The 14965-nt window shown below is 59.4% G+C and overlaps 2 protein-coding genes across 3 annotated transcripts; one reads left to right on the forward strand and one right to left on the reverse strand.

The window, feature by feature from the left end:
* Window positions 1–367: 367 nt before the first annotated feature.
* Window positions 368–6641, reverse strand: TRAPPC3 (trafficking protein particle complex subunit 3). 2 transcript variants are annotated; one of them, XM_071453057.1, is made up of 6 exons: window positions 6478–6638; window positions 4956–5003; window positions 3660–3757; window positions 2823–2922; window positions 2381–2563; window positions 368–1932 (listed from the first exon to the last, which is right to left on the reverse strand). In XM_071453057.1, the coding sequence occupies exons 1-6, from the start codon at window positions 6517–6519 to the stop codon at window positions 1813–1815; spliced, it is 591 nt and encodes a 196-aa protein (XP_071309158.1). In that variant the 5' UTR covers window positions 6520–6638; the 3' UTR covers window positions 368–1812. The 2 variants fall into 2 exon arrangements, with proteins under 2 accessions (XP_071309158.1, XP_071309159.1); XM_071453058.1 differs by lacking the exon at window positions 4956–5003 and having other exon boundaries at window positions 6478–6641.
* Window positions 6642–8640: 1999 nt separating this feature from the next.
* Window positions 8641–12723, forward strand: LOC139602934 (uncharacterized). The gene is made up of 14 exons (XM_071453175.1): window positions 8641–9061; window positions 9129–9289; window positions 9386–9545; window positions 9688–9858; window positions 9939–10030; window positions 10122–10279; window positions 10364–10467; window positions 10564–10788; window positions 10896–10981; window positions 11169–11305; window positions 11467–11556; window positions 11670–11878; window positions 12013–12219; window positions 12327–12723. The coding sequence occupies exons 1-14, from the start codon at window positions 8744–8746 to the stop codon at window positions 12612–12614; spliced, it is 2406 nt and encodes an 801-aa protein (XP_071309276.1). The 5' UTR covers window positions 8641–8743; the 3' UTR covers window positions 12615–12723.
* The last annotated feature ends 2242 nt before the right edge of the window (window positions 12724–14965 follow it).

The raw sequence follows: 14965 nt of genomic DNA on the forward strand, positions 1-14965 counted from the left end.
TACACAGCCAATGCCAGCCATGGAGCAGCACTGAGCTGGCAGCAGAGGAGGCTCAGATGCCCCTCCAGGTGATTTTTTGCCACTGTGAATGCCCACAGAGAGTTTTGGCTCTGCAGCAGCTGCCTCAGGCTGGTGGCACAGTCCCAGGCACTGGGCACACAGTGCATTCACAGACCCCAGGCTGGCCACACTGAGTGTCTGCCCCCAGTCCCTCCGTGGTGCAATGCTGGGCAGGTTCCTGCAGGCAGCAGCTTCCAGGAATTCTTGGGGCAGTGCTGCTGTCACCCTGCCAGCCCTGGACACCCTGTCACCACTATCACCCTGCCAGCACCCACCACCAGAACACAGGCAAGAGGAAACCAAAGAATTGACACCGCGATTCTTTTAATGCAATTGCTCCTAAAATGCAGCTCTAAAGTGACTTGGAATGGTCAACAATGAGAAATAAGGGATGGTTTTGAGCTCTGCAACGTGACCAAGTGGCACCTCTGCCACCAACAGCCACCTGGCACTGCTGGGCCACTGCCATGCCTCTGACTCCTCTTACAGCCACTTGCTGTCCCTCCACAGGGCACGTGTCACACAGGGCATCCAAAGGGGGCCAAAAAGGGACAGGGCCAGCCATCCAGTGCCAGATGACCCTACATTCCTCCAGAAAAGCAAAAAAAGAGCAGCACAAGCAGTAGGTTGCTCCCTCTCACCTCACATTCAGGCATCAACCAACACAAATTCTGGAGTTCACAAAGACCTTGAGGGGCTGTGCCTTCATGCTATGTAAAGTGATTTGGGAACCCAATGCTTGACTGTGCTCTCTAGCTCTGGGTGGCAGAAGCTGATGTTCCAATCTCTTGCTTTTTGTTATCTAATACCTCTTTATGTATTTATTTTTGAGAGCGGCAAGTGCCACAGGTCAAGTAACTGGGAAATTCTATTGAACACCAGTGAGAGAGAACAAACCCTGGCACTGCCTTCACACCATGCAGCCTTTACATCCTCCACCATCAGAACAGAGCCTGAAATGTTTTTAACACCTCCCAGGCCTCAGCCTGAGTTTGCTCCTCACTCCATGACACCCCATGCAGCCCCGGGCTGTGCCCACTGTGGAGCACCAATGCTCCACATGTAAAATAGTTCCTCCTGCTCCACTGGAGTTTGATCTCCTCCCCTCCAGAGGTGAGGCTTCTCACCTTGAGGGAAGGGACAATGGAAAGGCCATGGGACTCTCAGATTTCTGAGGTGCCACAGCCCCCTGAGCAGAGCAGCCCCAGCCCTGGTGCCAGCAGCTCTCCCCAGCCACCCCTTTGGATCAAGCTTGCATTTGCCAGTGACTTCAGAATCAAGTGCAGGAAGTCAGTTTGATCTACAGAAACACTACACACATGTCAAAATGGATTTTAAACACCTCATTTAAGGAAGGACAGGGTTTAGCAGGGAATCAGTGGGCTCTTGTAGCTTGGTCTCCAATTCTGGCCCTCCAACACCAATGTGAAGAGACCAGAGCTCTCCTGGAGTCTGAGCAGTTGTTCTCACACAGCCCAGGTCACAACTGGAAACTGAGCTTAGGAAGCCCCCAGGGGGAAGGAAAAGGACATCACCTGATGAAAAAGCTTCAGAATGAACCTGGGAAATAAACAGCAACCAGACAATCATCTTCTACAAAGGATGGAAGTGAGAGTAGAAGAAAACAACATCTGAGACAGTCAGTGAGTCAGTCTGAGTGTGCAGGGGCAGGAGATCCCTATGGATCTGTGAGGAAAGCTAATGGCCAAACCCAGCTGGTCCCTCCAGTCCCCAGGGAGATGAGGCTGTGGTTCACTCTTCCCCAGCTGGAAGGTTGTCTTCAATCCTCCTGATAAATTTCATCCTTATTTCTGTGACGCTGTCGCCCTTCAGGGTGTCCTGGACAAACTTCACATCAACAGCCATCTGCACCTAAGTGAGGGAAGAGCAGAGAGGAGCTGGTAACTCCCTGTTAACAGCAGCTTCTCCAGGGACTGAATGATCCTGGAGCACCAGCTTAAGGGCTCTACAGGCATGACATGACATACAGAGCTCTACAAAGTCCTAAATTTGAGACACAGCTGTTCCAGCCAATTCCCAGCTAGGGCTCACAGCAGCTGCAGAGTGAGGATTTTGGAGCTTCATACAAACTCAGGGAGATGTGCTTAAACTTGGGTCGTGAGCTGAAGGGCTCAGGCACTACCTCTAGGCCTCAGCTGCCACACATGACAGCAGCCAAGTGCTCCTGCAGCTCTGCCCTTCTCCTGGGAATGCAGTTCAAGCCCAAAGCAAACCCAGAAATCACAAACACAGAACTCAAGTATCTGCTGACACCTGGCTGTCCATACACCCATCCCAAGGGAAGGGAGATGTGGCTCACCATTTCCAGGGCACCTCGCAGCACCCCACAGAGCAGGTTGGAGTAGATGAGGGTTGAGTGGTTGTCAGGGAGCTCCACAAAGTCCACCAAGGGGTTGTTTTCCAAGATCAGGGAGAACTCGTCGCCCCCAGGACTCCAGTTGGTGATGCTCGGAGTGATGCCCAGGTACATTTTAAATGCAATCTGTTGTGGCAAACAGGAGGAACAAGAACAGCTGAGGCAACAGCACAGCTTTGATTTTGTAAAATTACTCAAGGGGTTTGCAAACATTTCTCCTTTCTTCCAGTTCCCACCAGCCAGCAGTACTTGGGCTAAAGCATTTTTTTTCCCTCCCCACAATCTTCATCAAACTCCCAAAACAGTCCTGTGAGTAGCAAATATTCCATCCTCACATGCAAACCCCCCCCCAAAAACCCTGACAAAGCTGTGCTTGGACATTTACCTTTGCTATAACATCTGCAGTTTCACGGAAATCGTGGCACCTCCCAACATTGGAGCGGGCCAGGAAGTCCTCGATGAGCCGGACACCGATGTTGTAACCCCTGTGAAGGGACCAGAGCAACAGCTTCAGAAAGACAACAAATATTTATAAAATAAGAGAGTGAAGAAGCAAAGTCTAATCTGAGAAATGTCAGTGTTAAATAACTTCAGCCTGCCAGGGTTCTGCTCCTGGAGCAGCACACAGGGATGTGGCTGTGATCCCTGCTGTGATCCTGATACCTGGTGAAGGCTGAGCTAGAGCAGAGGCTGGACAGAGCTAAAGAATAAAGCAGGGATTTATTAAAAGGCCTCAATGGATCCACCTTGGGCAGCACAAGAGCAAAGCCAGGGCTATACCCAAGATAAACCCAAAATGGTCACAAAAAAATGAACGACTGGTCACAGGGTCTCTCACTTTTATAAGTTCTGGTCCATTTGCATATTGGAGTTAATTGTCCAATTACAGCTTTAGCCCATGAAGTCCCATTCTTCTTCCTTCTTGTTTTTCTCTCTTCAGCCCATGTTGTTTGTGCTCTTGGGCCTGAAATTTGGATCATTTGTCCTTGGTCCCCAGCAAGAGGAGGAATTGTTTTGTCTCCCTACTCTGTGCAGAGAGTTTACTATTCCCTAATATGAAGCTCAGAACCACACACTAAAGCAGCACAGAATCTGAAAAACATAAAAGCCAAAACCTGAGGCACCAATCCCTGCTGTGATCCCTGCTGTGATCCTTGCTGTGATCCCAGCTCCCCTACAGCTCCAGCATGGCAGATCCACTCCCACCTGTGCATGCACTCACATTTTGTCCAGCTGCTTGTTGACATCATCATCATTCTCGTAGTCCTTGCAGAGCTGGGTCACCAGGGCGCCGTAGGTCAGCGTGAACAGCTCCGAGTTCTGTGCACAGGAAAAGAAAATTCACCCAACAGAACCCGCCCGGGCTCCGCTGCCTCCGAGTCCAGCGCCGCCACCTCGGCACGGAGAGGGGAACGGGGACCTGCTGTCTCAAAGGAATCTGTGCTCAACAAGGAGAGATCCCAGCTCCAGATTAACAAGGAGAGATCCCAGCTCCAGATTAACAAGGAGTGATCCCAGCTCCAGTTTAATAAGGAGAGATCCCAGCTCCAGTTAAATAAGGAAAGATCTCAGTTCCAGATTAACAAGGAAAGATCTCAGTTCCAGTTTAAAAAGGAGAGATCCTAGTTCCAGTTTAATGAGATCCCAGCTCCAGTTTAACAAGGAGAGATCCCAGCTCCAGTTTAATAAGGAGAAATCTCAGCTCCAGTTTAATAAGGAGAGATCCCAGCTCCAGTTCTGGCAACAACTTCATTCTCCTTGGAATGAGGCTTGGAGGAAGGGGCAAACTACTAGAAGGTGCCCCTGCCCTTGGAAGGGGGTGGAACTGGATGAGTTTTAAGATCCCTTTCAACCCAAACTATTCTGGGATTTTGGTAAAGACACCAACACCTCCTGGATAGCTGGAGGTGCCATGCCAGGGCCCTGAATTAACCTGATGCACTGGCCTAGAGCTGAGATCTGACTCAAACTCTTCCCTCTGTTTCATGAACATGTTACAAGTGGGCAGTGCCCATCAGGCTCCAGCTCTGGTCCTTTCAACAGGCCCAAAATGCTCCTCCACTGAGGGATTTATGAAATTCTGTACCAAGTAAAAGGACTCATCTGGCCCTAGAAAGTTGTCCAGGCACAGAATTTGCTCCACAGATCCAGAACAGGCTCAGGGTGGCCAAGCCCAGGCCAGCTCAGCTCTCATGCTGTGCACGTTCTGGGACTGGCCAGGACCAAAGTCACTCATGTTTTCTTTGCACAATTGTCAGATTTGCAGAAAAATTGCAAAAAAAGGGAAAAATTCTCCTCTCCCAGCCACCACCTTTAATCCTCACCCTCAAATTATGTCAAAGAGCGTTTTTTGGGAGCCATTAAGCCAGACCAGTGATTAACGAGGTCATTACAGGCTGCAAAGCAAAACTCTGCAAAAGGAAGTTTTGGGGAACAAACAAACCCCCAGCACTGGTTTCTGCTGTCAGTTTTGGCATGCAGAGGGATCACAGGGGCTGACCTGGGATCTGTCACCTACCATGAGCTGCAGAGAGGCAGAAGGTGAAATGAATGGCAAATACCAATACTAGAGAATGAAAGCAGCAGCAGGCAGGGAGGGAAAAGAGACAAGATCAGAGTTAAGTGACAACACAGATCACCATAAGTTCACACAAAGCCACAACAAACACACAGAGGAAATACCCCCAAACAAATAGAAATTGGGTTTGTAGAGGACACAGGGAATTCCACCTTGTCTCGTTCCTGGATTAGGAAAAAATTCTTCCCTGTGAGGGTGGTGAGGCCCTGGCACAGGGTGCCCAGAGCAGCTGTGGCTGCTCCTGGATCCCTTGGAGTGCCCCAGTCCAGGCTGGACAGGGCTTGGAGCACCCTGGGACAGTGGGAGGTGTCTCTGCCCATGGCAGGGGTGGAATGAGATGAACTTTAAGGCCCCTTCCAACCCAAACCAGTCTGGGATTCTGGGATTGCCATTCACAAGGACAAAAAGGCTTTAGGTATGAAAACAACCAGAGGGGCTGCTCGGAGCTGTTGCCACACTTTGGATCTAAAGAACTGATATGTTCTTTGGGGGTTTTGCTTAAAAATTTGCTTTCCTCTTGGAAAACTAAAGGCTGGGCAATTCCCATCACTGGAAGGACAAGGGGGAAGTTCCTTTGGCTCTGCTGGAATCAGAGACTTGGCAGAGAATTTAACAGACATGCAGAACAGGGAGCGTTGGTTTTACGGGTTTCAGTTGTTTTAGTAAAGACAGAGGTGGAGAGGGGATGGGGATGGATGGAGGGAATCCAGCTGTCCCCAGCCTGAGGTGCTGTCACCGTGTGAGGCCATGGCGGTGTCACCTGCCACCATCAGCCCCAGCACTCCCAGAGCTGATCTCACTTATGGCTGAGATGCTGTTATTAAAGGCAACTTGAGCTGTTACAATAAGACAGATTTGGAACAATTTTTTCATTTTCAATCCATTTGATGTAATTAAGGTGCCCAAAGCTTTCCCAGTATTTCTATTATTTGACAATCCACACAATGCATCTGTTTTATGGCTACGGAAGTGCCAGAACTCCAGTGAATTAACACAATTCTTTACACAATCGTTGTATTTAAGGAGCTGAATCCCTAGAAAAGAATCCTCTGGGGTTTGGTGAGGCAGGAGAGGGCAGGTAAGCCCGAACCAACCCCTCCTCACGGCCAAAGAGGAAGAAGACCCCAGGTTTTATTTTTTTATTACTTATTTTGCATTAAAAATTCATGAATTCGACCTGGTTTGACCCAGAATTGGAGCTCAGCTCTGGAGCTTTGGGCTCCATCTTTCAGTTCCTGCCTCAGCCGGGCTGATAACGCGGAATGAGCTGGAGAGGGGAAGCGAAACACGCCAGGGAAGCGTTTTGGGTGAGAACTTCCCACAAACGGGAGCGCCCGGTGCCGCTGTTGGCTGCCCGGCCCCGCCGCACCGGGCGCTGCGGCCCGGGCCCGGTCACCCGCGCCGCGGGCCGGTTCCCCGGGTGCCCCACGCCATGCGCTCGCCACGCCGGCCCCGCCGTTACCATTTTCTTGCTCTCGGTGCCGCGCCCGCCCTGCCGCGACATCGTGTCCGCCCGGCCCGGCCCGGCCCGGCCCGGCCGCTCTGTCCGCCGCGGGCACCAAGGGATCCCCGGAACGCCGCGGGGCACCACGGGACACGCAGTCCCCGCCGCGCCGCCGTCCGCGCCCCGCCCGCCCGGCTGGACTACAAATCCCAGAGGGCATCGCGCGCCAACGTGACCGTGAGGCACCGCCCAATCCCGGCGGGAGGTGACGGCCGCGGTCGCCGCCAGAGGGCGCTACCGCCCGCCTCAACTGTGGCGCCGCCGCCATCGGGGCCGTGCTGGGCCCGGCCCGGCCCCGCCGCTCCCGCTGCCCCCGAACGCCAGCCTGTGGCCCCTGCCCGGCCGGTGGCGCAATGGTGACCCCGGTGCTGCTCCCTACGGCTGGTCCCGGTGCTGCTGGCTCCCTGCAGGCCTCCCCGCGGCCCCCAGCCCCATGGGAAAGGGGGCTTCGGCTGCGCTCCTGCTCCCACCTTGGTCCCACACTGCCACCTTGGAGTCGGAGTAGAATCGTGGAATATCCCCAGCTGGGAGGGACCCACAAGGATCGAGGCCAACTCCTGGCCCTGCACAGGACACCCCAGCAATCCCACCGTGTTCCTGAGAGCATTGTGCAAACGCTCCTTGAGCTCTGCCAGGGCCAGGCCCTGTTCCTGTGCCTTCCTTGCCCGGCTCCAGGGGCTCGACAGGGGCTGATTTCTGGGGAAAGGGCAGCTGGGCGGATGAAGCAAGCCCTGTGCTGGCAGGATTGGGCAAGCTCGGATCCTTAGGCTGCGGCTCAATATGGAACACAAGCAGGTTTCCACCCCGTGAGGCCCACAAATGACCCCACAAGAGCAGGGCAAAGGACAGGCTGTCACAGAAACCAGCCTGGCTTGGGGCTGCAGGAACTGCGGGAAATATTCCCTGAACAGCTCAGCTTCCCCTGACCCTCCCCAAGCCAGCATGGCCCCGGGTGCACCAGGTTCTGCTCCCAGACAGAGTGTGCCTGGCATTGTTTACTTTTTATTTAATCTCCTGTTGTTTATTTGTTTATCCCATTATGTCCCCGTCCCAGACCTGTCACTGAGTGAGTGCTGGGGTGGTGTGCTGGGGGCAGGACGTGCTCTGGGCACAGGGGGACCGCCCCACTCCTGCTGGCTGCTCAGGAATCCAGCAGCTGGGAGCTGGCTCGCTGTCACCGCCGAGCAGGAGCCTGGGGACCGGCCGGGCTGTGGTGACCTGCTGGCATTGCCTTACATGGCTGCATCCCCAGGACACGGCCAGCTGCAGGGCACTGGGCTGGCACTGGGGCGTGCTTTGGTTGTCCCAGGCTCTGCAGAGCCACGTCCCCTCCTGCTCCCAGTCCCAAGTGCCACCTTGTGCTCTCCTGCCACAGTGCCCACCACTCCCCAGGTGGCTGATGGAGATCATTGAATCCTAGAACACCCTGAGTTGTAACAAACCCACAAGGACCATGGAGTCCAGCTCCTGGCCCTGCCCAGACACCCCAACAATCCCACTCTGTGCCTGAGAGCGTTGTCCAAACGCTCCTGGAGCTCTGGCAGCCTTGGGGCCATGCCCATTCCCTGGGAAGCCTGGGCAGTGCCCAGCACCCTCGGGGGGGAGAACATTTTCCTAATATCCAACGTAAGAAGGCACCGTGTCCCTGGTCACCACAGAGGTCCCTGGCAGTGTCCCTCCGTGCTGAGCTGGGGGGCACGAGGGGCACAGGGCACCCGCGGTGGCATCTCAGTCCGTGTCGTGCCACAACGCCCAGTGAGCACGGGAGATCCCTCCCAGGCGGAGCCGTTACTGCTCCCCGGCCCCGGGCAGGGGCCGAGCCAGCCCCGCTGCAGCCGAGGGCACCGAGAGCCGGTCTGACGGCGCCGGGCGGCTCTGCCGGTTCCCGCCCGCACACGGGAGATGCTCCGGGAGACGGGCGGAACCGAAACGCCGCCACTTGTCCCCGCGGCGGGGCCGGGCTGCGCGGGGCTCGGGGCTCGCCGGCCCCCGCATACAGACCCCGGTGCACGGGGTGAATCTCGCAAACCGGCCCGGGGGGCGGCCGGGACCTGGCAAAGCCCCCCGGGCCCCCTGACCTGTCCCGTTCTACCGCGCTCCGCCCCGTCCGGTGGGCGCAGGACCGCCTGCAGCGCGCTCCGCCCCGCCGCGCCCATCGCGGGGGCTTGGTGCACCGGGGCCGGGCCGAACCGTGCCGTGCAGATCCCGGGAGCCGGGCCGGGCCATGCCGTGCAAATCCCGGGAGCCAGGCCGAGCCATGCCGTGCGGATCGCGGGGCCCGAGCCGTGCCGTGCCGTGCAAATTCCAGGAGCCAGGCCGAGCCATGCCGTGCAAATCCCGGGAGCCGGGCCGGGCCATGCCGTGCGGGGCTCTCCCAGCAGCGGCGCTGGGGCTGCGGGTGCTGGTGCTGAGCGCGGCGCTGGGCGCGGGGGCAGCCCGGGCTCAGCCGCCCCCCTTCCCTTTCTGGGACCCCTCTCTGCCCTGGCAGCGCCGTCTCGACGACCTGCTGGGCCGGCTGAGCCCCGCCGAGCTGGTGCTGCAGGTGAGGGGGCGGCGGGACCCCACCGGGGCCCCCGCGGGACTCCCCGCTCAGCGCCGCTGCCCCGCAGGTGGCGAGGGGGGGAGCGATGGGGAACGGCCCCGCGCCCCCCATCCCGCGGCTGGGCATCGCGCCCTACAACTGGAACACCGAGTGTCTGCGGGGCGACGGCGAGGCACCTGGATGGGCCACGGCTTTCCCGCAGGCGTTGGGGCTCGCCGCCGCCTTCAGGTACCAGCACCGGGGACCGGGGGTGTGGGATGGGACCTGGTGAGACAGGTCCCCCCTTGCCTACGTCGCCCTGACACCCCTGTGCTGTTCCCACAGTCCCGAACTCATCTACCGTGTGGCCAACGCCACGGCCACCGAGGTGAGAGCCAAACACAACAGCTTTGCTGCTGCTGGACGCTACACTGACCACACGGGGCTCAGCTGCTTCAGCCCTGTCCTGAACATCATGAGGCACCCGCTGTGGGGAAGGAACCAGGTGCCAGCTTGGGCGGGTGATCCCTGGCTGGGATCAGACCACAAGGGACCGTGGCTGACCAGCTGGATGTGGCCATGGCTTGCCAGGCTGTGGGGATGTGGGGACGGGGCTCCCAGAGGTGACCCACCTGTGCCTCGGACAGGAGACCTATGGGGAGGACCCGTTCCTGAGTGGGGAGCTTGCCCGCAGCTTTGTGCAGGGGCTGCAGGGCCAGCACCCCCGTTACGTTAAGGCCAGCGCTGGCTGCAAACACTTCAGCGTGCACGGAGGCCCTGAGAACATCCCCGTCTCCAGGCTAAGCTTCGATGCCAAGGTGAGCACAGCGGGGCAGGGGGTGTTAATAGGGCAGGGGACACTCCAGGTGCTGACCCCACTCTGCCATGGTGCTTGCAGGTGCTGGAGCGGGACTGGCGCATGACCTTCCTGCCCCAGTTCCAGGCATGTGTGCGGGCTGGCTCCTACAGCTTCATGTGCAGCTATAACAGGTGTGGAGCATGGCAGGGGCCACGTGGGCTGGGCTGCCCTTGGCATGGCCAGTGCCCCGCTCTCCTGGCTGCCCCATCCCCTCTCCAACAGGATCAACGGCGTCCCCGCTTGTGCCAACAAGAAGCTGCTGACGGACATCCTGCGTGGCGAGTGGGGCTTTGATGGCTACGTGGTGAGCGACGAGGGGGCTGTGGAGCTCATCATGCTAGGGCACCACTACACACAGAGCTTCCTGGAGACAGCAGTTGGTGAGCTCAGGGGCTGGGCATGGGGTCAGTCCCCAGGCATGACACAGCCATGATGGGAGTTCTCCCTTCTCCCTGGCACGGCAGCCTCGGTGAACGCTGGCTGCAACCTGGAGCTCTCCTATGGCATGAGGAACAACGTGTTCATGCGCATCCCTCAGGCTCTGGCCATGGGCAATATCACGCTGCAGGTGAGCTGAGGGGAGTGGGACCGGGGTGTGGGCAGAGAGCCTGGGCTGTCTCTGCCAGGCACAACTGAGGTGTTGGGGTCATCGGGGTCTCCACAGATGCTGCGTGACCGGGTCCGGCCCCTCTTCTACACACGGATGCGGCTGGGGGAGTTTGACCCCCCAGCCATGAACCCCTACAGCTCCCTGGACCTGAGTGTGGTGCAGAGCCCCGAGCACCGCAACCTCTCGCTGGAAGCTGCTGTCAAGAGCTTTGTGCTGCTGAAGAATGTGCGGGGGACACTGCCCCTGCGGGCCCAGGCCCTGTCCAGCCAGCGCCTCGCGGTGAGCCCCTGCAAGGGGGTGGGCAGGGGCACATGCTGGGTCCAACGCAGGGCACACAGGTGTCACAGGGCTGCTGGTGCCCACCCTCACCCCTCTGCCCTCTGCAGGTCGTGGGTCCCTTTGCTGACAATCCCCGGGTACTGTTTGGGGACTATGCACCAGTGCCAGAGCCTCAGTACATCTACACTCCCCGGTGAGACAGCGTGGTCCCACCTCATGTCCCCCTCTCCTGGTCACTATTCCCCTCTTCTGGGCACTGTCCAGGGCTGCTGCTGGAGCTGCTCGGCCCTTGGCTGGTGGCCAGGCAAGGGAGCTGTCCCCATTGTGCCCCGACCCTGGGGCACAGCTGCCCCTGTGTCCTCTGCTCTTCCCTGGTGCAGGAGGGGGCTGGAGATGCTGGGGGCCAATGTCAGCTTCACAGCAGGCTGCAGCGAGCCATGGTGCAAGCGGTACTCACGGGCAGAGCTGGTGAGGGTGGTCGGGGCAGCTGATGTGGTGCTGGTCTGCCTGGGCACAGGTAGGTGGGAGTGGGAGGGCACTGGGTGGGCACTGCCAGAGGAAGGGGAATGCTCTGGGAGAGAGGGGTTGCCCATGAGCCACCTCTGAGGCGGTCGGTGCCCCTCTGCCCTGTCTACCCACAGGGGTGTAAGGGGCTCTCCCTTGGCTGTCCCCACCCAGGGGTAGATGTGGAGACAGAGGCCAAAGACCGGAGTGACCTGTCCCTGCCGGGGCACCAGCTGGAGCTGCTGCAGGATGCTGTGCAGGCGGGTAGGGGCTCTGTGGCACCTCAACCCACCCAGGTTTTCCCCATCCATGGCACACCCTGGGGCCATCCCAGCAGTGCCACTACCGGCCTCTCAGTGACAGCCACCTCCCTGCAGCCGCTGGGCGCCCCGTCATTCTGCTGCTGTTCAACGCGGGGCCCCTGGACGTGAGCTGGGCTCATGCACACGACGGCGTGGGGGCCATCCTGGCCTGCTTCTTCCCTGCCCAGGCCACGGGTTTGGCCATTGCCAGGGTCCTGCTGGGTGAGGCAGGGGCCAGCCCGGCTGGCCGGCTGCCAGCCACTTGGCCTGCAGGCATGCACCAGGTAAGGCCAGGGTTGCTGGTTGCACCCTTAGCCTTTCCCTGCCTTGCTGGCTGGAGCAGCTGCAGGGTGCAGGGCTGTGGTTCTTGCCTGTGCCCGCCCAGCCCTGCCCTGGTCCACTGGCCCTTGTCCCACAGGTGCCACCAATGGAGAACTACACCATGGAGGGACGGACATACCGCTACTATGGGCAGGAGGCCCCGCTCTACCCTTTTGGGTACGGGCTGTCCTACACCACCTTCCGCTATCGGGACCTGGTGCTGAGCCCCCCAGTGCTGCCCCTCTGTGCCAACCTCTCTGTGTCTGTGGTGCTGGAGAACACAGGGCTGCGGGACAGTGAGGAGGTGGGCACAGCTGCTCTGCACTGATCCGGCTGTGTGGGGTACAAATGTGCCCGAGCTCCCCCTGCAAGGGAGAGTCCCACTGTGCTGAGTCCCATCCCTCCGTGCAGGTGGTGCAGCTGTACCTGCGCTGGGAGCAGTCATCCGTGCCGGTGCCCCGCTGGCAGCTGGTGGCTTTCCGCCGTGTGGCCGTGCTGGCCGGCCGGGAGGTGAAGCTGTTCTTCCAGGTGCTGGCCGAGCAGCGCGCTGTCTGGGCGCAGGACTGGCGCCTGGAGCCCGGCACCTTCACCCTGTTCGCTGGAGGGCAGCAGCCGGGCCAGAAGACACGGGCGCCCTCGGAGGTGCTGAGCGCACGGTTCAGTGTCACCGGCACGGCCCGGCCCTTACGCACGTGTTAGCGGCGGGGGTGGGCACAGGGTGCTGGCAGAGGAAGGGATGGAAGGTACTCCGTGTGCCGCGGGCAGTGTGGTGCTTCTCTGCCCTGCAATAAAGTGCTGGTGCTCCGTGGCAGCTGTGTGGGGCCTCCCCTCCATCCTTCCCGGCGCAGCGCTGGCATCTCCCCGGAGCAGGACCGCGCTGCCCTGCTCGGTGCTTTCACCCTCCTGCCCTGGCTGTCCCACCCCGAGGCGCCGCTGCTGCAGCCCCACACCCTGCCCGTGCCCCACACCGGCCTCGGGGCAGCGGCCGCCGGAGCCGCGTGTGCTGCGGCCACACGTGCCTGCTCCTCCCGCTCTATTTATAACCGCAGGGCAGCCCCAGCGCATTCCCTGCGCCGAGGGAGCGGTGACTGGCAGCCCTGCGAGGCTCGGCAGGGCAGGGGCTGGCCCTTCTCCTTCCCAGGCCGGGATGCTGCAGGGAAGGGGGCAGTGTTTGGAGCAAGCAAGCCCTGCGCTGGCCCGAGGGACAGATCCAACCCTGCAGCAGCTCGGGGGCTGTGGAACAGCGCTGGGATGTGATTCTGGCAGCAATGCTGGCGGGGAGCCGGAGCTGGGCAGGAACTCCTCCGGATGGTGTTGGAAGACTGTGATCTCCTCCAGCCCCGAGGCCGGAGGCCAAGGTGGGGGCGGCGGGGAGCGCGTGGGGCTGCCCAGGCCTGACCCCATGACATCAGGACACTAATTACAGATGCGGCTTGGGATAATTACAGAGCAGGCGCGAGCTGCGGCAGGGCAGGGCGCAGCCCGCTGTGGCTCAGCCCATTGCTGGCCCATTTGTCACTGACAGCCACAGGGGATTGTTCTGCAGCAGCTGAGATTTGCCATGGGCTGTGGTGTAGCCCCATGGCAGCATGCTGGGTGTCTGGTTGTTGCCCTGATATGCTTCTGGAGATGGGTTCCTATTGCATCCATCCATCCACCCCAGGACAGGACACAGGGACAGACACTCGTTCCCAGGGTCCTGTTGGGTCACTGCCCCATGGCTAGAGGGAATCAGCTGGAGTGCTTTGGGGACAGGGATTCAGAGCAGCCCTTGTGAGCACCGTGTCAGAGCAGCAGGGTGGGAGCAGCCTGGGGCCAGGGCAAAGTCCTGGGGCTGAGGAGAGAGGTGGGAGCAGAGGGATAGGGAGCAGGTGGAAATGGGTGGGATGGGGCGTCCCACACAGTACTTTGCTCAGAGGTGCTGGCAGAGTTTATTTGCCATCCTTATCCCTGTTTGCTCCCAGACTTGCACAGTGTCAGCTCCCACTGGCAGGGCTGAGCTGTGGCTGTAGTTATCCTTTGACTTTGGGGTGCTGATCCCTTTGGGTCCCTACAGTTGGTATCAGGGCCAGGTATTGGGCCTGAGGGTGCAGCCCCCTGCCCAGACTGGCCCGACAGAGCCATGGCAGTGTTGCACCCCACGCTGCAGGGCTGAGGAGCACAGGGAGTGCTGGGGCATGCTGCAGCCAGGGCTGGGTGCCGTGCTCATCATGAGCTCATCGGATTTTCCATCAGCTCAGGGGGGGCAGCTGTTCCCAGCACCACGGGAACGGTGGGGCTGGACCCAGGAACCCCAACACAGCAGGGCTCTGCCTGCAGCAGAGTCATTGATCAATCCCTGCTTGTATAAGCCCATCGACTTGGGCTGGCATGGCATTCATGAGCCCTCTCATGTTGCACTGTTGGAGCACGGCCACAGGCCCTGTACACCCATGGTTGCCCCTTCCTCACCATGCCCCTGCTCCAGACTGACCCCTCTGTGGGGAGAAGGGCCATGGATGTGGCTGGATCCAGTGCCAGGCTGTCCCAGGGCCTTGAGGTGCTCATCTGCTCCAGGTGATGCTGTGGGACCCACAGGCAAAGAGGCTTTGGAAGCCACCCATAGTCACCCTTGGAGCATGTCATGGAGTGGCTCCAGTCCCGTTCTGCCAGATCCCTTGTGTGCCATGGAAATACAGAGCTGTGGGGCTGCTGCAGCCCCTTGGAGGCTCAGCCATGCAACAATGTGAGTGGGGCTGTTCCCCTTTCCTGTGCCAGGGCATATCCTGGCTTTGTGAGTTCTTTGGGACATTGCTCTCCCTGCCATCCTCCTGGGGTGCCCAGCTCCCAGAGCTGAGGCTTGGCCGTGCAGCATTCCCTGGTGGGGAGTCAGCTGGCAGGCGAGGCTCTGGGAGTTTCAGGAAGCCTCTGCTCTGTCTGAGCGAGGTGGGAGGGTGCAGGGCTACAGGCTGTAGGAGGGTGATGACTTTAGGGTGATTTGGGGCGTAGGGCTACCCCTGCAGCATCACAGAGTGGGGCCGCCCCGTCTGCTGAGGAGCTCCTCATCCCTG

The sequence above is a fragment of the Agelaius tricolor genome, unplaced genomic scaffold (assembly GCF_023055355.1).
Source record: "Agelaius tricolor isolate 1412-34295 unplaced genomic scaffold, bAgeTri1.0.p SCAF_36, whole genome shotgun sequence".
In the NCBI taxonomy this organism is placed as follows: Eukaryota; Metazoa; Chordata; class Aves; order Passeriformes; family Icteridae; genus Agelaius; species Agelaius tricolor.